At 50.7% G+C, this 23,310-nt stretch overlaps 4 protein-coding genes across 4 annotated transcripts; 2 read left to right on the forward strand and 2 right to left on the reverse strand.

The window, feature by feature from the left end:
* Window positions 1-8,475: 8,475 nt before the first annotated feature.
* On the forward strand, window positions 8,476-9,136 carry STEHIDRAFT_116297 (uncharacterized protein; the record flags this gene model as incomplete). The annotated part of the gene is made up of 3 exons (XM_007311066.1): window positions 8,476-8,642; window positions 8,903-9,036; window positions 9,093-9,136. The coding sequence occupies 3 exons, from the start codon at window positions 8,476-8,478 to the stop codon at window positions 9,134-9,136; spliced, it is 345 nt and encodes a 114-aa protein (XP_007311128.1).
* An 801-nt stretch (window positions 9,137-9,937) lies between these two features.
* Window positions 9,938-13,284, forward strand: STEHIDRAFT_163384 (uncharacterized protein; the record flags this gene model as incomplete). Its single annotated transcript, XM_007311067.1, has 11 exons — window positions 9,938-10,601; window positions 10,661-11,271; window positions 11,321-11,410; window positions 11,462-11,554; window positions 11,613-11,698; window positions 11,757-12,101; window positions 12,159-12,381; window positions 12,431-12,513; window positions 12,568-12,800; window positions 12,852-12,980; window positions 13,031-13,284. 11 exons carry the CDS (start codon window positions 9,938-9,940, stop codon window positions 13,282-13,284), a joined length of 2,811 nt encoding a protein of 936 aa, XP_007311129.1.
* Window positions 13,285-14,233: 949 nt separating this feature from the next.
* STEHIDRAFT_163385 (ARM repeat-containing protein) lies at window positions 14,234-16,115 on the reverse strand (the record flags this gene model as incomplete). The annotated part of the gene is made up of 9 exons (XM_007311068.1): window positions 14,234-14,773; window positions 14,833-14,873; window positions 14,929-14,950; window positions 15,006-15,125; window positions 15,191-15,208; window positions 15,295-15,330; window positions 15,394-15,507; window positions 15,601-15,804; window positions 15,864-16,115. The coding sequence occupies 9 exons, from the start codon at window positions 16,113-16,115 to the stop codon at window positions 14,234-14,236; spliced, it is 1,347 nt and encodes a 448-aa protein (XP_007311130.1).
* Window positions 16,116-16,590: 475 nt separating this feature from the next.
* Window positions 16,591-20,318, reverse strand: STEHIDRAFT_163386 (Rho GTPase activation protein; the record flags this gene model as incomplete). The annotated part of the gene is made up of 10 exons (XM_007311069.1): window positions 16,591-16,833; window positions 16,915-16,953; window positions 17,120-17,224; window positions 17,278-17,421; window positions 17,484-17,633; window positions 17,848-18,042; window positions 18,116-18,292; window positions 18,354-18,549; window positions 19,847-20,124; window positions 20,232-20,318. The coding sequence occupies 10 exons, from the start codon at window positions 20,316-20,318 to the stop codon at window positions 16,591-16,593; spliced, it is 1,614 nt and encodes a 537-aa protein (XP_007311131.1).
* Window positions 20,319-23,310: the final 2,992 nt, after the last annotated feature.

Genomic DNA, 23,310 nt, shown 5'->3' on the forward strand with positions numbered 1-23,310 from the left:
TTTTATTTAACTACATACACATCATCCACTCATACGGCCGGTTGATGAACATTCTATGGACTTGTAGACGTGTCTCGACTCCTTTGTATTCTCGACTACGGACTACCTCGTTTCTCATAGCCTAGGACTGTGCTTCATAGCCTTGCATAGGCTTTGTACTATATTTATTGGGTACAGGATTCCGCAGCGACTACGGACTGGGGCACAGTACTAACACGACTCGGTCTGACTTACTTATTAGTTTCATAGCCTCCTGCGGCTGCGCATGTATGTACTATATAAGGACGACCCTAGTAGAGGGGAGTTCTTTAACCTATTCATCTCTGATTTACCTCGTCTATCTGCTCGTACTTGAACTAGTCCTTTCAGCAGGACTAGCTTCCCTTATCGACATCAAGAACCTTTGTCTGTGTAGAATCGCCACTACACCAGACTTTTGACCTAGAAGCAAGGCTTCTTAGAACACGGCCGATCGCACCTGTGATAGCTATCACACCTGCACCAGAACGCGCGTCCACTCTTGAATCTCTATTCAAGCCTGGACATTACAGTCAGAAGAATCGAAGTTGAAGTCAAAGCTGGCGATACCGAGACCGAGAGAAGGTGGTGTGGCAGCCCGAGATCGATGAACCAGTGGGAGGGAAAGTGGTGCATGTACAGGAAGCGGAATGCCTGGACCCGGACGGACATGAAGAGCGCATCCACTGCCTTCCTTGCAGCATGTAGGACAGAACTTGCAACGGGATGATTGGGCCTTGCGCCTGCAGTTGAGCTTGTTACAGTCGGCATAGACCCGTCGCGGGCGCGGTTGCGTGTCTTGTGTACCAGAGGGAGCGGGTTGCGTGTCAGCGGGAGGGATGAGGGGTGTGAGAAATGGAGCGGGTTCGGTAGCGCTCATTTTGGGAGTCTGGCGGTGGGACAGGTTCAACACAGGACGCCAACGAAAATACCCACACCCGCCGAGATCCTTTCCACACTACAAGATCTTTGTCAATCATATTGCTTCCTGGGAATGGACCGGACCAACATACCAGGTAGTATGCTCGTCCGTATGTAGCCTTCTTGCGGTCTTTGACAACCTGCCAATGAACCAGTAGCCTACACTTTGGGTTCCAGCAATTAAAGGGGTCGGTAGAGGGATCCATAAGCCGTCAGATGGTCAGGGTAATATGGCGGTAAGAAAAATGAACAAGGATGTAGTAGCCAAACACTGGCGGGCTGAGTGCCGCAGAGAAGGGGTAGCGCGAGGAGAGAGAGCAGAATGAACAAGAGGAGCCGGATTGATAAAGGGCTCGGTGTATAGATTCGACTTTATCAACATGATCGGTTCACACTGTTGCGATTCGAAACAAATATATTATTGTGAAGTGATCCGAGACAGTACAGGATGATCAATGGGCGACGGAACAAGTGCCACAGACTCGAGTACACCGGATTAGGCAATGGGTGGAGTGGCGCAGTGGAGTGGAGCGTGGAGGGTCAATGGAGTGTCGGGAACCTGACCTTTTTGGAAACGAGGCTCGACGTGCGAGTGCGGGACTTGCCGAGCCGATTCCCTTATGTGGCCTGTGGAGGTTCGACGAGGTTCGGAGGGCGAAATAAAACGATAGAAATGTGGATAAAAATGTGGGGGACTCGTGGAAACCGTGGCGTCATTCGTGGGTGGCGTGCGGGGGCGAATAATACAGAAAATGAATTAAAAGGAGGTCATATACGTAGGGTACAGGTGACGGTTATGACAGCTACAGGGTTAGGTTAGGTTTTGGGTTAGGTTAGGGTTTGGCTATAGGTGGACACCTTAGGTCTAGGACCAGGCTACCTTAGCATGATCCTCCTCTGGTCCACACCAGTCAACCCATGAACTTGAAGTCCTCGTCGTGGGCTTCATTGCGCTCTTGCTCTCGTCGTTCTTGGTGTTGTCTCCTCTCGTATTCCCTGTCTTCCCGCAAAGTGTGCACAACATTTGACCTGAAATGAAGACCTGATGCTCTGAGATCTGATCGTCAGTGCTGATCCACTTGTGCCACTGTCCAATGAGGTCCCTTCAAAGTCAGCACTCTGTGCCAGTACTCCTCTGTTGGATGCCTTCGATACCTTGTTCTCTATTGATCAATGGGGTGCTCTACTAAGTATACTGAGCATCAATGTGTTTCTCGGAAATTTTTTTTGAGCGCAGACATCATGATCCGTAGATGCTCGACCATCGCGCAATATGAAAGCTCATTCTTGATCTGCATATCCTCATCGTCAGCGGCGTATGTGAGTGATGCTTCTGCGTGACATCTGTAAGGGCCTTATACGGCTTAGCTTCTTCTTATTCATTAGTCTCAGGAACAAACTCTGCCCTTGTGAATCAGGAGGCTCCCTCCACAGCAGGTGCACTTTCCCACAGACTAATAGAGCACGAGAGCATGCTGCAGGATGAGAATGCCGTGGATGCAGCAGAGATCTTGTAGTGAAAAAAGCTTCTTGAGGTTGAGCAATAAACAGGAAGATTCAAATGATTTTTGAAGAAAAGAAATGAGTGCTCGACGACGGAAACAAGTCTCGAACACATCATCGAGTGTTGCGACTGTTCATACCTCTTCAGCCTTGAGTAAGTAATCTCTCCCATATGCTTCGCCACAGCAGGTAAGGAGCTTGTTTTTGCGTAAGAGCAAAAGCATCAAAACCCTGGGTATGATTGATCGCTCTCCCTTGAAGTGATTCTCACGGCGTGAGGTTATGAATTTCTTCCATGTGACGGTATGAACACTTCAACCAATTTTCACTAACCATCAAAGTACTATTCTATAGGTCATATCACTTCTAGATCTGGCAGCTTGATGGTTGACGCGCGCCAATCGTTCAGCTCCCACCCTGACACGTACAGGCAGGGGGCGTTTGGTCAATTCCCGCATCTGCCACCAAGGCCCCCTTAGAGCGCTCAAGGTGGGTGGGTGACCACTTATCGTATGAGATGATCATCGTGAATTTTACTGTTGTCATCGATATTGTACGGTTCGGGCTCACTGCTTGATTGAATGACAATGGTGGTGCGATGGATTAGATGTAGACTCCGTCACCATTTTGCTATGGCGCATAGAGCTACATTACATGAGCCGTCAGATGGTGTAGAAAGAGTCGGGATCTTGCTCATCCGGCGAGCCGCACTTAATGAGTTGATGATAATCAACGACATCATTAACAATACATCCTCAAAACTCTACAGAGGTGATGTTGTCGATGCCTTCCAGACGACGCTACCAGCAGAATGAGTTATGGCCATAAAGAGTTGGAGAGATGATGTTGGAAAGACGAGCGCACGCACGAGCGAACTAAACGACGGCTGCGGTACACACTTCAACGTGAGCTCTAGAATAATAAAGTATCTGCCGCTATGGAGCTCGGCGCCGATGCGTGCAAGTACACCCCAAACGCCGGCCATTGGCATCCGCACCTTTTCGGGCGATATGCGCTGAAGGACAATCAGAAACAAATTCAGTCAGTGAATTTATCGTAGGAAAAGCGAGAGAAGAGCGCACAAATCTCGGCTCGAATTGAGGGACACAGCGAGATGGACCCGTAAACGTACATGAAGGATGAAGGGATGCACACCCCTGTATATATGGGTCTTCGAGAGTAAGCCTGAACATCTAAGAAATGAAAGGTGTGTTAGATAATGTCAAAGTCATTAAGACCTTTGGGGAAAATCAGGACACACTAGACACTGTTGAGCATTTGATTGCCTTCGAATTTGAAGCAGAATCTGCACGATTCTGGCACCATAGCTCGAATCGAGTGACGAAACCGCAAACAGCTCGGACCGAGAGCGGTCGACGAAGCAATATTGAGCGTGACTCAAATTGGTGAGGGGAACGGTTAAGCATATCGACCTTGGAACTCGGGAGCCTATCAATAGTGAACTCCCCGGCCATAAATGAACAAATGAGGTGAGTGCACTACACCGCCAAGATTGTTCTGTAGGTCTGAGCTGCGTAGAGCACTTAGCATTAATGGCGCGACGAGAGCGTAGGTAGACGTACTAATCAGGAATGATCCATGAATGCGGGACGAGCCGAACGTCGGAAAGAAAGCAGCGGTGAGGAAGATCCTCGAGACGTCAATGAGAAAAATGGTGCGCTGAATTGTTTGCACATGGCATACTTCAAACCCTTGCCGGACGAAATGGGCCATGTTGAGCACGACATTCATACGAAGCTTCGAGAGTGGTCATGCCTTTTAAATCGAATTTCCACTCATTACAGAGACGTATATGACGGTACACGATGACCTACAAGCCGAGCTAATATATCATGTCGTCGGTAGTCAGCTAACTTAACCCTTCGCGAAACATAGAGTTGGAGACAAGGAAGCTCACCATGCAATCTTAACCCTTAGGCTCCATCTCCAAAACGATCACCGCGAGCTCCACAGCATCTCGTCAAACCGCCTTCGCTATCGCCTCTAGCCACGTCGTTCAGAACCGCATCTCAAAGAACCACATTCGCCAATTGCGACCCTCCTCGCCACCGCCACCTATGCCACTGCTCGTACCGCCCTCATAGTCATTCATGTCCATCTTCTGTCATGAACTCCCGCTTTCTACTATTCACTTGTATACGCACCCGCTTGTATCCACACCGTTCGCCTCTCCATCCACCCAGTCCTTTCTCCAAGACACGGCCTCTGTCCAGCCAAACGCCAGATCGGACATGACGTCATTCTTCGAGGTTGGCGGAGGCGTAAGATAGCATTATCGAAGTCACAGGCATGCCAAATGTACCGGCTGAAGGGGTAGAGCTAAAGGCAGCGGCGGTATTTGTGTTGAGAGATATCGCGGTGGCGACACTGAATGAAGTGGCGGTGGAGCAGGCAGAGTTCGAAGTGGTGCCGTGACGAACTTGAAAAAGTGAGGCGTGCAACACGCAGGTTCAACGTGAGAACAGGGAAGATGGTGACTAAAGCGACAGAGCTCGTTGAAATAGACGTACGCTAGTATCAAGGTGTTCGTTTCGCCACTGGTAGACGTTCGTATAGGCCCTGCCCAGCGGTCTAAACATCTTACACGTCCTCCGACCACCTCGCCTCCTTCGATCTTCGGGGAGGGAGATGTTGTGCTGGTACAAATGACAACGAAGAACGAAGGGCCATGAGAAGAAGTGGGCGGCATTTGAACCCGATTTAACTGTCGATGCTGCTAGTAGGCATCGGATCGTCTGGGTTTGGAAGCGCTATACCGCACGCCGAATGGTTCAGAATGTGGAGGCGATGTTGGTGGGTGAAAATGTGAAGGAAATGGACGTACCTGCGGCGAGGATTTCTCGAACCTACACAATGAATCAAATGCACGCAATGACTGCAGACAACATTCGGCCATCGTCATCGCCGGGGTTTGTGTATGAAGGCCTGAAAATTTAGTGGTTCAGAGACAAAGACATATAGCTTCAAATGAACCAGGTGTTTCACGGCCCGCAAAGGCATCGTTTGAGGCATGGTCGTTGAACGGCGGGATAGAGAGTCATCGCAGGCGCATTTTAAACAGCGAGGTTGCCGGCTTGCTGGCAGTCATGACGTTCGTGCTCGGATTGATACACCTTGGAGGGACATGTCTGATGATGAAAAAGGGGGAGCAGAAGGGGTATATTGATTGCAGTGAAGGCTCGAAAAGAGTATGGTCGAGGTTTGATCGGGGATGTTTTTGGCTTGGCTCAAAGCGTGGCGTCTGTTTGCGCTTGTTAGGTTCCAAAAGCGATAGCCTGCGCCACCGCACCGTTGAACAGCGTCCTACGCGTTCTTGTCGTCCTCGTCCGCCTCTGACGGTCCTCTGAGTCTCAGACTTACCGCATCTCCTCAGACAATGGTACCGTAACGAAAAGCCAGAGCTGAAAAGTCAACCCCACGCCTCGAATCCTTAGGCTATCTCTCTCTCTTTGTCTTCTCCACTCGGCTTCGCTCTCGCCACTCTTCAGACTAAGTACGTCTTGCTTCTCTTCTGTGAGCTAGGAACGGACATGGGCAGTGGCTGAAACGAGAGCAGGGCGAATTACTCAAAACGTCGTGGTATATCAGAACGGATGTCATATATAGGAGTAGGATGGATTCAATGGTCGATGGAGCCCTTCAGTGCGCCTCTTTCACACATTCTCCCCCCCCTCTCTTCCAAGTACTAACCCGATCCTCTTTACTCCCTCAAATATATAAGGCGTACTCATCCGATATTACTTCAACAGCGCCCAAACGCATATGCATCTCTCCCACCGTCGTTCTCTTCGGCTCCCGGTTTATACATACTCAAGGGGTCAACAGATTTCCACAAGTCACCGGGACATTCGACGGACTACCGTTGCAGACCACTGGGAGTAGACAGATTGTCGTGGTGGTGGGTCCAAAAAAGATGATCGTGGCGCCACAATCGGAAGATACAGTGGAAAGTTATATGTCGTTCGAGCAAGGATCCTCGCGCCAGACCTCGCCAGATCCGTTCAACTGGCTTTCATCAAGGACAACGCAGGATGCTCTTTCTAACACGCTCTCCATCAGCCATGAACATGTATCTTACTATGTACCTTGTTACGATATCAACAAACATACAGCTCGTCATCTCCTTGCATCCTCAGACTCCTCTTGGACTCGAAGGGATCGTACTCGACGTCATGTCTACTAGCCAACATCTTTTTCTCGCATCCCCTTCGAAGTCGTCTAAAGATGAAGTCAATTCCTGGGCCCTGCTCCACATCATCGGCGCAAAAGCGAGCCTTGGGTCCCATTCAGCCTTTCCAAGTGCCTGTCAAGCTTCCCTCGTTCGGAGACCGCGGTGTCCTTCGTTCCTAACCGTTCGGGGAAACAACGAGCTGAGGCTTTAAAGGAAGGACTTATGGAGGCAGGAGGTCTCAAAAGGTTGAAATCAGCGAATTCAATGAAAACACAAGCGGAAGACGCAGCGGGGATGGTGAGAGGTGTGGCGTCGATGAAGGACTTAGGGCTCCGAGCGAAGGGAATGTTGATATTGGATCGAATGGTAATAGTGGGGAACAGTAGACATCCAAAGGTTCGTCCAGTCCGGATTGTTCGGTCTTTACTCGATCTTTCTTTATCACTCTTTGATCTCTCCCACTATCTCGTTTTCTCGTACAATATTTGGTCGCATCGAACAATTCATGTTTTCTCATTCACATCAGTAATCCATTCCGGGACTGACACGTCCGTACCCTCTAATAGAAACTCGCTGAACCCAATGCCCTCGCCCTCCCTACGACTGGCCCACAACACACCATCCATCCCCTCTGACACTCCCTTAACCCCACCTCTACATACGTCTTCATTAGACGGCTCCTCACCTCCGTCCCGATTAACAAGGAGCTCATCGAACACAGGACTCATCTCGACTCGTCTCGGCCGTAGTCCTGAAGCCTCGATAGCTGATATTTAGCAGAGTCCGTGGCCGACGAGTTATTCGAAGAGTTCGAAGAGTTGTCGAGGAGTATCTAGTGCGTAATATGGGTAGCGTCGGCTCTATGGATTGACTTTAGATGGACCAATCCCCGGCGAAGTCTTCTTACAAGACCGCTCTCAACCATACGGCCTCCAGCATCTTCGGCATCCGTCTCCTGAACCCCGGCGACATTCAAGAGTCAAACAAGCTCACTACGTTTACACATCACGACCTCGTCATCATGCCGTGCATTCGCATCGACACCCATTGTACCGATCACCTCATCTTCTTCCTCCCCTTCACGACCACCAATCATAATCTCAGTCGATCCTTAGGCTTCATACCTTGTCATCGTGCGACCCGAAACTGGACTATACTAAGGCCAATTGCGCCGTCCGCACCGTCAGCAGCAGCGTCGACGATCTTAACGTGGACGACCCTCCTTCGTCCATAGCATCGCGAGGCTTACTAGACGCGTCGAGGTTGTGCGGAGAGGACGGGAGCTCCTGACTCTTTTTTCACCCTTGTACGTATACAGTATCTGCCCGTTTCTCAGATATTTTCTCTTTCGTTCCACCGGGTGTATGTACCTGGTATACGCCGCCGCCGCCACGGTGAATGCATTAATTTCACCTTCTCTTTGATGTTCGCTTGAGCTATGCTCAACCAAACTTGCCCATAAATATCGGTACTGCGACGACTTTGGCGGCACTGTCTGGATACCGTCTAAATAGGACTGTGTGGCGCATTGTGGTCTCTCTGCATTTGTACCTTGAAGGAGCTGATCGATTCCACATAGTCGTGCAGAAGCATGTGTAGTTGGTTGGTTCCTCTTCGTGCGACAGCCAGTCGTGCTCTTTACGCAACTCGCTTGCCAGATCTGCTCATGCTCGCAGTTCATGTAATTGGAACCGAGATCGTAGCCATACCTCAGAGTTGGACCTTACCGCGTTCGTTTGGCGAACATTTTTTAATGGTTATTTTAATCGTTCATCGTTCTAAAATTACCCACTCTATGATACCAAACTCACGCGTCGCCACACAGGACGATATATAAAAAAATGCATTCTCGCGCAGGCTTGGCTTATTCCTGGTCCAGTATTATAGAATGGGCTAAGAAGAACATCGTCGACAACCATCTCTCCGAAAATCCTTCCTCCTATGAATTCGAGATCGTCATGTCCCGCTGGTGGAAGAACAACTGGAAAGGAAGCGACAAGGCATGCTGGTTTGTTATATCTTCTGTTTTATCGACTCTCTCTGACTCAAGCACTGGCAGTCCCTAGCCATATCGTGTACGCATGAATCCTACGGTGGAGCTGCCCATGAAACCCTCCTGCGATGGCTTCGTGTGAGCTTTCCAAAGTATCCCCTCTCTCTAGCTACGGAAGAATCACTCAGCCAGTCTTCGTGGCACTCCAACGAAGCCGTCACCTCTGACTTCCTCACTTTTATACCGCGCTACACTGATACCATCGAACTTGCCAGGACTACGTTCTGTGGAATCGGCTGGGCTCGTGTCTCGAAGGGTAATAAAGCTGAAGAGTCCTTAGGAACATACTGCGAGGCACCTAGTCTCCGCCCTACGTGTACTCGGGCGATCTACAATGTCGGCGTTGCATGTGCGTGTCTTCGCCAGTGAGGATGGAGATCCTAATCTGACTTTACGACGATCCAGACCTCAACATCGGAGCCCACAAGGAAGCTGTGGAGCATTTTTAAACGCACTGGCCATGCAAAAAACCACCGGAGAAAAGAGCGAACAGCTCTGGGTTACCCTCCGAAGGGCGTTCGCGATGAGGGTATGTGGCCTACTTTGTCCCCTCCCTGAAAACCTGCCTTGGGTAGAAGATCTCACTTGTCGTTTCTGGCTTGTCACAGAACCGAACCGACTTGGCGCAGTCAAAAATAATCCCAATTCTGACATATTCCGTAAAGAGTGCTTTGATTTCTAGAAAGGCTGCCTACGGCTAATGCTATTGCGTGGCACCTGTAATGTCCGTGTATTTCCAGAGTCGCTTCCCCGAATGCTCGATAGCTGGGGCACGCGCTCGATGTAGCCCAATCGTTATTGTATCAAATTGTAGGTACCGTTCACTGAGGTGAATCGTACATGAAATACCGCCACTGCACGGTCGTTCCACGAGGGCGTTTTGGACCTTGATGGCTTATAGTAGCGATTCATCTACAGCTGAAAACGTCCTAAGGTTTACCTCCCAGTCCATATAGTATCTTGATTCGTCCGACGCTAAGTTTCAGCAAGGTACGGTCGAGGGGCGCTGCCTTTTTGGAGAGCTAATGCGCTCATTTACTTATCTGTGTACCGTGGTAGGCTCTAGAGTAAAGGGTGTGGGTTCCACGTGAGAAGACGGGCCGGAACATGGCCACGCACTGACAATGTGTTCACCACACGCATTGTCGCTCTCATCCTTGACTTGTCCGATATCTTCATATATCAGTCTGTTGCCTTGGCTGTCTTCAGCGCACACAACATCCGTGCTTTGTTCTGGAATACTGCTCCCAATGTCAAGAATCGTCTTTTCTGAAATAACTGGCTTCACTCCAGATGACGCTTTCATCTACCCCTCTAATTCAGAATCAGACGCTGGGTCCGACTCTGGGTCTGGGTCCGACTCTGTGACCTCTAAGCGTTCTGAAAGAAGAGCTAGGTATCCAATGACCATCACCATCATGAATACCAGAGGCCAATCCAACAACTGTCAGCTAGGTAAGCTCAGTTGTGTCTTCACCGGCACTTGGGACGCCTTCGGCTGCCAGAACGCGTTACTCTGCCAAACAGCCGAGAAACGCTGTTTGCGCGAGCAATCGAGAAGCTCGGGCACTGCAGCACTGCTCCGCGTTTTGGTAGAGCAACGTTGCAATGTTGATGGCAGCCGGACGCAGCCTAATTATCAGGCCACACAATTTGGGTCTTACTGGTGCCACATCGCGTTCTTAGGTGTTTTTCCAACCGACACGGTATCCAACATCTTTCATCGTCTGCAACGCCAACGTCGGGTGCCTAAGCTGAAGCGGGGCCAGTTCTTCCTCTGCCGTTCCTCCCTAGGCTTCGGTGTGCTCCACAAGTCGGCTACCCTCGAGGATGAAGATGTTAGTCCTGACTCCGTCCTGTTCCTGCTGGCTCGATATGAGAGTGGTGGTTTACAGCTCAAGAGACCCGAGGGGGGTTCGTCCTACTCCATCTTATTCTGTCATTGCAGAAAAAAATTGAGGACCGTGATGTAGCTCGTGTGCTCCGTCCCAGACCTCCCAGAACTACCAACCCAGCCTTTTCCTCCAATACGCCGCCCGCCTTCACTTACTCTGGAGAAGATCCCGCCCTTGTTATCAAGAGCAAGTGTACTCTTGACAGCCTCATAGACGACTACGTTGATTCTTTCGAGGGCTGTGGAATTGAGGACAAAGATGAGAAGGGCTATATCAGCGCGAAATTGAGGGAGGCTTTGGGAGAGATGTTCTTGGTGCCGGAGGGAGTGAGAAAGAACAAAAGTGGGGAAGAGAGCGAGAAGGAAGGGGAGGACCGGGAGGACCGGGAGGATGGAGAGGACGGGGAGGATAGGGAGAATGAGGAGGACGGAGAAGACGAGGAGGACGGAGAAGATGAGGAGGACGGGGAGGACTGGGAGGACTGGGAGGACGGGGAGGACGGGGAGGACGGGAAGGGAGAGGAGGGCGAGGAGGGCGAGGAGGGCGAGGAAGAAGACAAGGAGGACAAGTACAAGGGGCGAGTGGCACAAGCGGGCCCAAAAGCTCTCTACCGTGAGGTTGAGATAGAGGATGTGGTGACGAGTCAAGAGAGGGAAGAGGGTGAGGTCTCAGATGATGACTTCAAGCCGGTGAGTTGTTTCAGTTGTCCGGGCACGTCGTGATCTGACAGGAACACAGAGTGCTCAGGGCTCTCAGTACTCCGTTATCAGCGATGATGACTTGGAAGACGGTGAAGTCTCTGGCTCCGAGGCGCAAGACTTCCCGACTGTGAGTTATAGTGCAATGCTCACCTACTAGTCTGTCTAAACAAAGATATAGGTCTCTGAAGCTGTCTCTTCTGAGATCGCTGCTCATGTAGCAAGGGAAGAAGGTGGATCTGAAGCATCGGAAGATGATGACCCACCAGCACCGGTAATTATTCTCGCTCATAATACAGGTAATTTATATTTAATTTGGCTACACACTCTAGGCCTACCGACAATCATACATGGCAAATAAACGAACACTTCGCAATCCAAAACAGGACTGGCAGAAAGTGGACGCTGACATTGCTTCGTGAGTTTTGATTGTGTTATATTATGGGTATCGCAATATTGAGCCTTTACCTTGTTAGTTCAACGCAAGCTGTCTCTCAGGTCTCAGGGCCTACTGCATCTAGCCTGAAGAGAAAGAGGCGAGGTAAACAATCCTCTTCCAACTTCCTTGCTAAGCAGCAGAAACGCCACAAACCAAATGATGAGGATCGAAGGCAGAAGAGGCTACATCGGCGAATGCTTGACAGCGCGACCTTAATGCAGGTAACTTCCTTTAGGCTGCTAAAGGAGGCAGGTGTCACCAAAACTGGATGGCATGGCCTTCCTCCACCTCCTTTGGCCCGTAGGACTATTTTGAGCCAATGGAATTCTGGGAAAATTAAAGAGCACTTGACAAAGTTTACCCTCATTCCTTACTATGAAGAGTAGGCCTGGTTATATATTGTGCCAACTTCTGCTCAGCGCTCATACATAATACTCAGGGATCCTGTTCCGGTGTGGCTTTTGGATGGAGATTCCCTAGGTTGGGGTTACCGAACGGCCAAGGCTCCCTGGCTGGAGGCCCTTGGTCCTGATATAGCTTGTGCATTCGAGCGATTGGCGATGTATGACATCAACAATCTTGCCGTTAAGAAGGAGTGTAAAGGGGGAACTCGGGGAGATCATGTTCCTATTATCATTGGTCATTATCGACAATCTGCTAAGGTATGGATAGATTTATTTTACTAATTCATATCTGGCTGATGACAATCAGGTCCCTTCCCTTACAGGATGGCATAAAGGCAAAGAGAAACTCATTTCTGCATTCATGGCAGACCCTGCCATTCAACGACTTCAGTAAGTTGATATTATTTTTTTCTTCTATAGGTCATACCACTTATATAATGTCAGTCAATTTGTGTCCAAGGTAGTAGAATTGGCCTTTCCAGGTATCGCGGACCGTTTTAGGCGCTGTGCTGCCTGGCATAAGGAGAGGCATGGAATAGAGCCGATGTTTGGCCTTTTCTGGAACTTCTGCCTCAACGGGATCCTGATTGATCAGAGACGGGTCCACTGTAGGCCCCACGCTGACTCTAAGAATCCTATTGGAGTTTGTGCCTTAATGACATATATTACCTGGGGATGTGTGTATCTTAATTACTTCTTCAATTATGTTATACTAATTGAGTTTGCAGCATACTTTAACGACACTGTTCGTTCCTGGCTAGTAATTTGGGAGGCTGGTGTCATCATTCAACTTCCCCCATGGGTCCTTTTTATCTATCCATCTTCCTTGTTCTATCATTTCAATATTGATATCCATGGTGAGTGATTTATTTGAAAGGTCAATACTCCATCTCACTTTGCAATCTAGATATAAAGTTTGTGACTACGGATGGGGAGGACCTTCCAACTCCAGAGAATTCCAAGCCTATACAAGATGGAGATGATGATGGTAGGGGCAGTGTTGTATGGTTCAACATGGCCACCATGCTTCAGTCTTCAGAGTCAGGTGCCGATACTCTGAAGGAGGTCAGAGAGAGAGGGGAGTCAGGCTACGCAGAAATGACTGTGCAGGAGGCTTTTGAGTATATTGCTATCAGAAAGCCTGTTCAACCAAGGAAGTAGGAAGTTTGTTTTCTATCAAATTGATGTATGTACTTGTCATGGTTATGCCCACTGGCCCAATCTGTTCCTTAACTTGTACAGTACATCTAGAATATTCTATAAACCTGCTCCACTTGCCTGTAAGGGCAAGGAATGACAACATGCGGCTGCACCGCTGACTCAGACTGAATACCGAAACGTATCGAAACGTCTCGCAACGTCGAGCTGCAACTAGCTCGATTCTCAACAACAATGGAGGCAAAAGGGGATGGAGAAAAAGGGGGCCTATCCACAGGACTATTTAACAACAAACAGGAAACAAGGAGAGGGTAGAAACAGACAGACAAGCAAGCAAGTAGGTCAACAGTGTTCGCGAACGGGCTAAGCTAAAGTTGGGGCGAGCAAGGAATAAAGGGGGGAAGGCGAGAGCGGACTAGTTGCGAGACGAAAGGGGCGAGAGAAGGTTCCAAAGTAGCACACAGAAAAGTATCACACAGTCTAAGCACAAGGCTCGAGGCCGAATAACTACAAGGAGGAGCGACGATATGATTAAACAGATGGACTAATGGCAGGGTTGATTGGGTTGTTGGTTTGGTGTACGATGCGGGGGGAATGAGGCAATGAGAGTGAAGAGGTACGTTGTACAGATGACAATGTGGCAACCAAGAAAGTGTTCACGGAAGTGTCAACAGAAAGCACAGAGAAAAGGGAAAACGAAGCGACATTAAAGATTGCGGGGTTTGAATACAATGCGCCATGGGATGTGATCGAGAGGGAGAAAAGAGAGAGATACCATATTCATAGTCCCCGAACGTCAACGAAGGCCAACGCCGGAATAGCATAGTGAACAGATGGATGAGACTTTACGCGGGCTAATGTAAGTGGTATATTGCATGGAAAACATTGCGACGATGATGGCGGCGGCCATGCATGACTTGAAGGCATAGAACTTGAGGTCGACAACGACCCATTACATCCCGTATCCAAAGGACGAACGGGAGTAAGGGTCGTTGATAGTCGGGGCCATCCCAGCGTTAGGGAACGAGTTGACGCCCGCGAAAGGGGAACCGTTCGAGAAGCCACCGTTCGCCAACGCCGCCTGGTTATGGCTCGAGTTGCCCTGGAGGACGTAGCCGTCGATCGAGTGCGAGCGCGTGGTATGGAGAGGGGCGTGAAGACCGCCGATAGCTCCTTGCGCCTGCAGACCGCCGCCGTTGGCCATGGGGTAGAGGCCGTTCTGACTGTTGTACACGTCCGCGAGGGGATTAGGTTGTATGTGGCGGCCGGCGCCGTGAGCGGCGTGAGGTAGGCCTGCCATGCCTTGGCTACCGAGAGCCACGTTGATCAGGGCCTGCTGATTGTGGAAGCCTCCGAAGTGGTCCATCTGCTCGCGCTGGAGCTTGTTCTGGATCCGCTTGCCGTAAGGAGTGTTGCGAATGAGGGGCAAGACCGGTCTGATGCCGTCGACAAGAAGGGCGCGTTGCGCGGGCTCGGCGTAGTCCAAGGCAGTCTACAGCGAGACAAGTCAGCCCACACGTCTCGAAGGATAGATGGTCAGAAATAACGAACCTGGACGCAGTAGTTTCCGTACGAGTCACGAAGAAGTTTCTCTAGCCTTGTGCGATTCAGGAGCTCGTCGATCTCGGATCAACATCTTACGAGTACCGTGTTCGGCGACACGGATACACTAGACAAACCCAATCAGAATACGAACGGCATGATACAGGAAAAACGGTACTGACCTTCTCGATGACGTTGGAGCTGAACTTCTGGACGGAGAGGGCACATACGTTCCCAGTGAACTGACGGATGACGGCGTCGCTGAACCTATTGTCGTTGAGGTCGAGGATGTATTGAACGACCTAGTAACGAACGGAAGGATCAGATCAGGTACAAAGTGAGGAAGTAAGGGACAGTGTGAACGTACGTAGTTGCCGTACGGGTCCTGAACGAGGGTCAGCGCGTTGTACGGTCCGACGCGTGGTCGATACAGCGCTGAAGGACGCAGCACCCATGACGGTGAGTCGCAACCTCTACACAGTTGGCGGCGACCGCGTTGTAGATGAACTACAATCAAATCGAATCGTTAACGGTGAACAAACCTCCCAGAACGTAAGAACGGAGCCATACCTGATTATCCTCGGGCGCGAGCTTGTTGAGACACTTTTGAATGACATAGTTCCCGTTCAGATCCTTGATGAGCACGACGACATGGAGGCTAAGAGCGACGATGATGGAATGAATCTGGCCATGGTATCTATGATCAGTCTGCGTCGCGGCAAGGGCCACCCCGTAAGTGCCAGAGGTGGGTAATAGTTTGACGAGATTGTAACTCACCTGTCTGATCCAAATCAACGTCCGAGTTCTCGCTGCCATTCCCGTTTTATGTGTTCCCGAAGCTGAGCATCTGTGGGATAGAGTCGGGATGGTAGGGACCCGGGAAACCAGCAGAGCCAGGTCTGACCGGCTGCCGAGCGAGATGTTCAAAGCGTGAAACCCTCCGACCGGCCCCATGGACCCATAGATCGCCCCGCTGTCACCCTGTCCACCACCAAGCGCACCAACGAGCTCACTCGAGTGCCCCTCTCCATGATGCGTACCGTGCCTCGAATAATGCACATAGTCAGCGTACACACCCTCGCGTCTCCCCTATCACCCCGAAGGGCCAAACGTTCATCTGCGTGGTCGAATCGGGGGCGACCATCGACGAGAGAGAGTTGGAGTTGTTCGTTGCGTCGTGACCCGAGGCGGGAGAAGTGCACGGGACACGTCCGGGGAGGACGTATCGGGGAGATTACCACAGCTGATAGAGGCGCGGCGGGCTTCGTGCTGGGGACGTTTGCGAATGGCATTGGATTTTATAGAGATGGGTCGGGGAGAACCATGCAGCTGGAAGCTGTTTTGTGGCACAAGTCAAATGTGAAGGGCAGTGGATAGCCCAACCAAGACGGGAATGTGAGCAACATGATAAAGACGAGTCCGCATTCTGGAAGAAGAGATGTGGAAGGGCGATGGGCTTGGGGCATGTGTGAGGGGAAGGGACTTACTATAAACCGCAGCTGATTGGAAGGAGAAGCGGCGGAGGATCACAAGGAAGAGAGTGGATTAAAGGCGCGAAGACGAAGGCGAGGAAAGAAGCAGCCAAATGGTCGGATTAGCCTCTGGGAGATGAACGAATACTACCATAGAATGGCACAGAAGACTTACGTGTTGCAGACAGTCTTGCCCTCGTCAACCATCCTCCACAGAGCTCGCGCAGCATCTCCTTCACCTTGATGCCCTTGCGCACGAGCGTCGCGTCCTTTGTCGTCGCCGCGCGCTCGGCGATCACCGCCAGGTTATACGGCGCTTCTCCGCGGCGTTGGGGATGGAATGCACGAGCTGGACGAAGATCGATTTCGTCTCCATGTAGAGCATGTCCGACGAGGAGACGGTGTCGGCGAAGGCGGACTGGATGTCCTGCACTGGGGTTTCCCAGCGCGAGTACAGCTTCAGCTCGAGCGTGCGGTTCTCTTTGCGCGGGACTTGGGCAGGGGGGGGTCCGAGTTCGTCGGTGAGGATGCGGAGGTGCTGTTTGTCATTGGGGAATTGGGTGCGTTGTCAGTGTTTCAAATGCACAAGTAATATGGAGAGGAAGAGGAAGATACGCACAGGGGTTTCGATGCGTTGTGTGATCAAGGAATGTGTGTTCTACAGTTCCTTAAGGGTGATATGAATCATCAGGTCTTTCTTCGACAGAGCCATATATTGGTCCATCCCGAAGACAGTCAGCAACCACTCTGGAAGATAAGTAGAAGAGAAACCCACCTCAAGAGTGCCGTAGAAGTCTCCGACCTTGCAGATGTTGTTCAAGAACAGGTTGATCCGCGCCTTGTTGTTCTACGAACGGGTTCAGCGTCATCATGTACGCCTCCTTCGTATTCGACGGCTTGTTAGCCAAATTCTGCAACATCTTCGCGATCTGATTTTCACCGTCAGCATCAATTTAGAGCTTTGAGAATGTGAAGCACTCACCAAGGTCAACGTCCACCGGGGGTGTTTCGCGGGCATGCCGTCGACGAGCATGTACGCCTGAGGCGTCTCGATCGCTGGGTGAAGGAAGAAGAAACCGCCGATGAGCGAGCAGATCGCGTAGTCCGTCGCCTCCGGATACTTCCTCTACATGACAACCCAGCATCAGCACACTCATTCGACTGCGGTGCTACAGTAACTCCTCCTACCCGTGTCAAGCTCCTGATCTGCTTGCATATCCAACATATACCGTATGGCACGCTCTCCATCGACTCGATGATGGTCACCAAGAAGCTGTTTGCGATCTCCATCAGCATCGCCAGGCGTGGGGCGATGATGGATTGTACGTCGGGATTGGCCTGGGCGGTCTCAGGAGGCACCACGGGGTAAATTCTCAGGGAGAGAGCCTGTCTCTTCCTCGATCTGATTGATCATCTGCTCGTAAACCTGTAGGCAAGTCGTTAGTGATTTCGCGAGACACAGCAACACCAGCGCATGATGAAACTCGAAGGGTACAGTTGCGAGCCAAAAGCTGGTATGCATTTCCATCGAAACTGACAAACAATAACGGACCTTCACGGGGTTGATCTCAAGGTTGAGGTCCTTGTGTTCGATAAGGCTATTTATCCGCTCTGCCAGCACGCTCTTCAAGTAACTCTGGCCAGGACCTCGACGAGTATAATTCGTCATCATACGGGAAACGGGCGTATTGGCTCGAAGAAGTGATCCGAACTCGGTCGCGGAGTCAAACTGAGCGGAGAGCACAGACTGAAACATAGATAGTCAGGAGGAGATGCTCCTCTCGGCTCTCGTACTGGTTTCCGTACAGGGTGAACATCACCGTCTGAAGGTGGGTATCAATCTGGGAAAGGGAAATGAGACGACAGAGGGTGGCGACGTGTCGTGGCTCGGATTGGAGGAGGAAGAAGAGGTTGGAGTATTGCTGAAGCTTGCGTTCGTCGGGGTATTGGCCTTCTGTTGAGTCGACTTCTTCGAGATGACTTTCGACTTCGCGTTGCTAGCGGTGTAATATCGTCAGGCGGAAAGATGCGCGCGTATTTGGAATGGAAGCGACGCACCTCGTCAAGCGCCATCCTGTTCTGAATGAGGAGAGCTATTCGTGTCTCGAGGTAACGAACGTCACGCTCGAGGACGAAATTCTTCTTGGATTGAGCGGAGATACGAGACCTGAGGTGAAGCACCGGCGACGAGAGTAGTGAAGCCCAATAGACCTCGGTTGTTGAGTATTTGTGCGAGACCGAGAAAGTATGAATTCTGAGAACAGTAGTCAGAGCCAATGTGACATTGGTGCGCCGAGCTATCAGACTTCTGTATCTTAAATAGAGATATCAATCAGAGCATGTATGCAAGAGTCCTCACACCGTTCCAGGTATCAGAGCAATTTCAGACGGCGATGTCGTCGTGCTAAGCACAGAGCGAGACGCCTTTCCTGGACTGCCCTGATCCTAAAAGTATGAACAAATGGATAATATTTGAAAGACATACCTCATAATCTCGTTCAGCGTCCTGCTTCATTGGCCACATGATTCTCAAGGTATTCTGAGAGTTGGAGAAAGGCAAGACTAACAAACTTGACGAACAGAAGCTTGACGAGGTGTAGGGAAGAAGACAAAGACGACGCGTGCGAGTTTCAAACTTCAGTACATAAGCATCCAAAAACGGACATTTCTCGCCACACATCCTTCTTAGTAGGGGCCTACAGTAATAAGTTGATTAAAAGACCCCGACAAGTTGTGAATCTCCCATGGCATGGAACGATACCGCGTAAAATGCATTGTTCAGAGATCCTTCAAAACCCCATGTATATATTTACAGTAATTTACCACAGCAAAACAAGCAGACTGTCCAGACGAACGAAGAGACCCGGCACGATCCAAGAACCCCATATTCCCCTCTCTTCACAATCCAACGACTCCAACCAGCCTCTCCCATAGAACAAGGCTCGCCTCTTAGGCCACTCGTCCAGCTCGATTTCGAAGAACACTGTAATATTGTTGGTTCAGGCCGAGGAGACATAGGCGGGGGAGTGTGCTGCAGATGAGGCCGTTTGACATCGGATGAGCAGGGAAAGTTGATGGCGATAGGCTCGAGGCTCGTCGATAAGCCGGTCGAAGGTTGCTAATAACGCCACATATTGTGGTTAGAGTCTTGAACGAGCTGAGAACAAAAGGGTGAGCTTACCTTGGCATAGGAAGGCATCAAACCTGAAGCTCACCGCAATTCCAGAGCGATCACCGTTCTGGGGATCCACTAGGTCAAAAAGCAAAGGCGAAAGGTCCTTTCGTGCCTCCAATGAAAGCATCTGCACATTCACCAGCACCGGCAACACGCCCCATACCGCCGTGTCGTATCCTACCCTTCAACACCTCTAAATGCTCGCACAGCTTCAAAACCTTTAAACCTGTTTCCTCACGAGCTCTACCACGCTAGGGAGCAGTTCCGGGTAGTTCAACTCTCTCGACGCGCTGAGTACGATTAACGAAAACTGGCGGAGTGCGGCCATAGGGGTCTTGCAAGCACGGAAAGCGGAGGACGGAGTGTGAAACCACACGTAATGCGTAGAATCTCGAGGTAGAGTCCATATTGGAGGTGGTCGAGAAGGAGATCGAGGAAAGGCTGAGAGTCTGCGAAGCAGTCATAGAGCTCGACGGAGGTGAGGTGATTGGTGTTGACGAGGCTGGAGGCGATGACGGCGTTGCTGACGTCCAGCGTGAGGGTACGGAGAGTAACGACGAGTTCAGACTTGAAGAGGGTTGGGATTGCGGGGACGTCGGGGCCGCGGTACCAGAAGTGAGTGAGTTGGATGGGATAGGATTGGAGCTTGTCGAGCTGTACGAAACGTGTGACGATATAAGCAAGGGATGGATGAGCCGACAGCAGACAGAGACGTACAAGATACCGAGATGATTCAGCGTGCGATGCCGTTTTTCGGTCACCTTGAACACATTCGCTTGCGCCTCGTCGCCATTTGTGACCGAAAGAGGGCCAAAATCGGTGAGTTTGCTGAGGAGGACGGAGTACATGCTTGTGTAAAGTGTGTGGCGGCACGCGCTGTCCGGGAAGGGGCATCCGTAGCATGCAAGGGCTGAGCGCCGGATGGTGTGGGTCGATGTGGAAGCAGAGTGTGAGCAGCAAACATAGCAGGCGCGAGACTGTGACTCACTGGGAAGGGTGTCGCCGGTGAAGGCTGCAGGAAGGGGGAGCCGACCCTGGGGAGCGTGATTCTTCTACGACGAACCAACGGCTGGGGAGAGGAAGCCTGCAGAAAATGAGAATTGCTGTATAGAGGGGAGGGTGAGATATGGGTGTCAGACATACCGCTGCTTCCTCGGGCTGTCCGTCATTGTCTGCATGTTGTGAGTGTTGGCGTGAAGAGAAGAGTGTGAGGGCGGGAGCACACTGAAAAGATATGCATCCGAAAGCAAATACATACAAGAGGTCAGGAGTTCAGGGAGCATCGAAGAGAATACAAGTAAGAGCTTCCTTTCTTCTGAGATCCTTGCAAACGTCCAAGATCTCGACGACGTAGGCGTGCTGGCGAAGGTACCCGGACGCCCGTTGCGGCGCATGGGTACGACGCCGTTCAAGGAGCCGCTCGTAGGGGCCTTTGGGAAGTGCAGAAGATGCTTAGATATATGAAGAAGATACAAGATAAAGACACAAACCTTGAGTGTGGCTTCGAGAAAGTCTTGAGCCGGGGTAAGTTAACGACGAGTGCTGAAGAAAGGAGTTCAAAATGACCGGCCAATCAAGGCAGCGGCGTAGAAGGTAAAGAGAGACGAGTAACCACCAGACTGCCTGCTCTCGGAGGTCGCCCAGTCGGCGAGCAGTCTGGTGGGGTCTGGAAAGGAGATGGTGGTAGTCTTGAAGGAAGCGCGTTCGCGTCGCGGAATCAACAAAGTCACAAGTCCGCAACGGAAGGCTGTGTGGCACGAGCCACAGCAATGCCTATAACATTCCTCTACACTGTCTCCTGTTACTTATTTCTCTGGGTGCTACCAAGCGGATAATAAAAGAATTTTATCCATTCAATCTGAACCCACCATGGCACATTGACTGGACAGATGATGAGGTGCGATGAATTACCAAAGTGAAAAGAAACAAAATGTACATTCAACGACTCGGAAGTAGCTGCATCATCTCATCGTTACATGTGCATGGCGATCAGAAGTATGATTCACAAAGAAAAAGGTAGCCTCATCTAACACGGTACTGGACTTCCACTCACGAGGTGCCACAGGTCCAAACTTTGGAAAAAGGTGCACACTGCGGTGAATGTTCGCCACAGGAATGATACTCGCCACACGTTGTCCTTGTGGGTCCAACACACGGCGAATCTTGTACATACGATGATATCGTTCCGGTCGCCTGAAAGCCGTGAACCACTCGATATATGCAAGATGCGTTGGCGGAAGAGGGCCATGTCCAAATCAAACGTCGAGAGCAGAGGGTGGAAGACTGAAGACCAAACGGACTTGAGCGACACGATATCCTGTTGGCGGAGAAGTAGGTCAGCGACCGAAGAAGCAAGTTATCAAATAAACTCGAAATTATGATAGACATACCTTTTACGCCAACATCCTTACCGGTCCCATCGTTTACCAGCACTGTATCAAAGCGCGCAGGAACCTCACGCCCTCGCCCAACCTTCCGCTTAGGTTTTTACATGGACTGCGTCAACAACAGAATGCGAGGGTCCGTTGCTTGTGTAATAATCCGTGGAGCAGTACTTGATGGTGTGAAAAACAGGGACTGTCCGGAACGGCATAGAGACGACAGAGGCCTTCCGTTCGAGCTCCCGACGAGTCAGTCCAGGAAACCGAAGATCGGTGATGTTGAAGAAAAGAAAGCGCACAATGGTCCGAGGAGCACAATGCCCCCCTGTCCGACACAAGGTCTTCGATTCCCACAGCGAACGCGCAGATATCGGCGGGGTGTTTGGTGGAGATGATAGGGCACATGAATACGAGGCTTTTGAGCCCCTCGCGAGCTTGATTGAACGAAAATTGATTGAGTTTCGGTCAATTTTGCGACTGGGGGCCACTCACCACCAGAAATCGCCATGGCGAGCCCGGTATTGCTCCGTCCAACGATGTGAGCATATCTACGAGGTCGCATTAGTGTGTGGAGTGAGAAACAGCACCAAAAAGCATACCGTGAACCTCACAGTTCCGAGTGCGGGGCCTTTGGGGGAAAGGGAGCACCCCCCCAGCCAAAAAGTCGAAATTCATCGCGAGAAGGAGCGTGCGGACCCCGGACCTGTTGCAGATACGCTCTATGGAGTGTAATGAGTGCCTCAACGCAAAAAAAGACGAGATCAAAAGGGAGGGAAAAAAGTGCACAATGGTCGGAGGTGTAATGTCCAGGCTTGAATAGAGATTCAAGAGTGGACACGCGTTCTGGTGCAGGTGTGATAGCTATCACAGGTGCGATCGGCCGTGTTCTAAGAAGCCTTGCTTCTAGGTCAAAAGTCTGGTGTAGTGGCGATTCTACACAGACAAAGGTTCTTGATGTCGATAAGGGAAGCTAGTCCTGCTGAAAGGACTAGTTCAAGTACGAGCAGATAGACGAGGTAAATCAGAGATGAATAGGTTAAAGAACTCCCCTCTACTAGGGTCGTCCTTATATAGTACATACATGCGCAGCCGCAGGAGGCTATGAAACTAATAAGTAAGTCAGACCGAGTCGTGTTAGTACTGTGCCCCAGTCCGTAGTCGCTGCGGAATCCTGTACCCAATAAATATAGTACAAAGCCTATGCAAGGCTATGAAGCACAGTCCTAGGCTATGAGAAACGAGGTAGTCCGTAGTCGAGAATACAAAGGAGTCGAGACACGTCTACAAGTCCATAGAATGTTCATCAACCGGCCGTATGAGTGGATGATGTGTATGTAGTTAAATAAAAAGGAAACTGAGACTGCACATCCGCGTCTCCTGCGGTATCAGACATGTCGAGCAGAAAAGAGGACGAAAATTATAGTCCATAACAAGAACGAACCGGCAACTAAGCGAGAAC

This window comes from Stereum hirsutum (assembly GCF_000264905.1).
Source record: "Stereum hirsutum FP-91666 SS1 unplaced genomic scaffold STEHIscaffold_23, whole genome shotgun sequence".
NCBI lineage: Eukaryota > Fungi > Basidiomycota > Agaricomycetes > Russulales > Stereaceae > Stereum > Stereum hirsutum.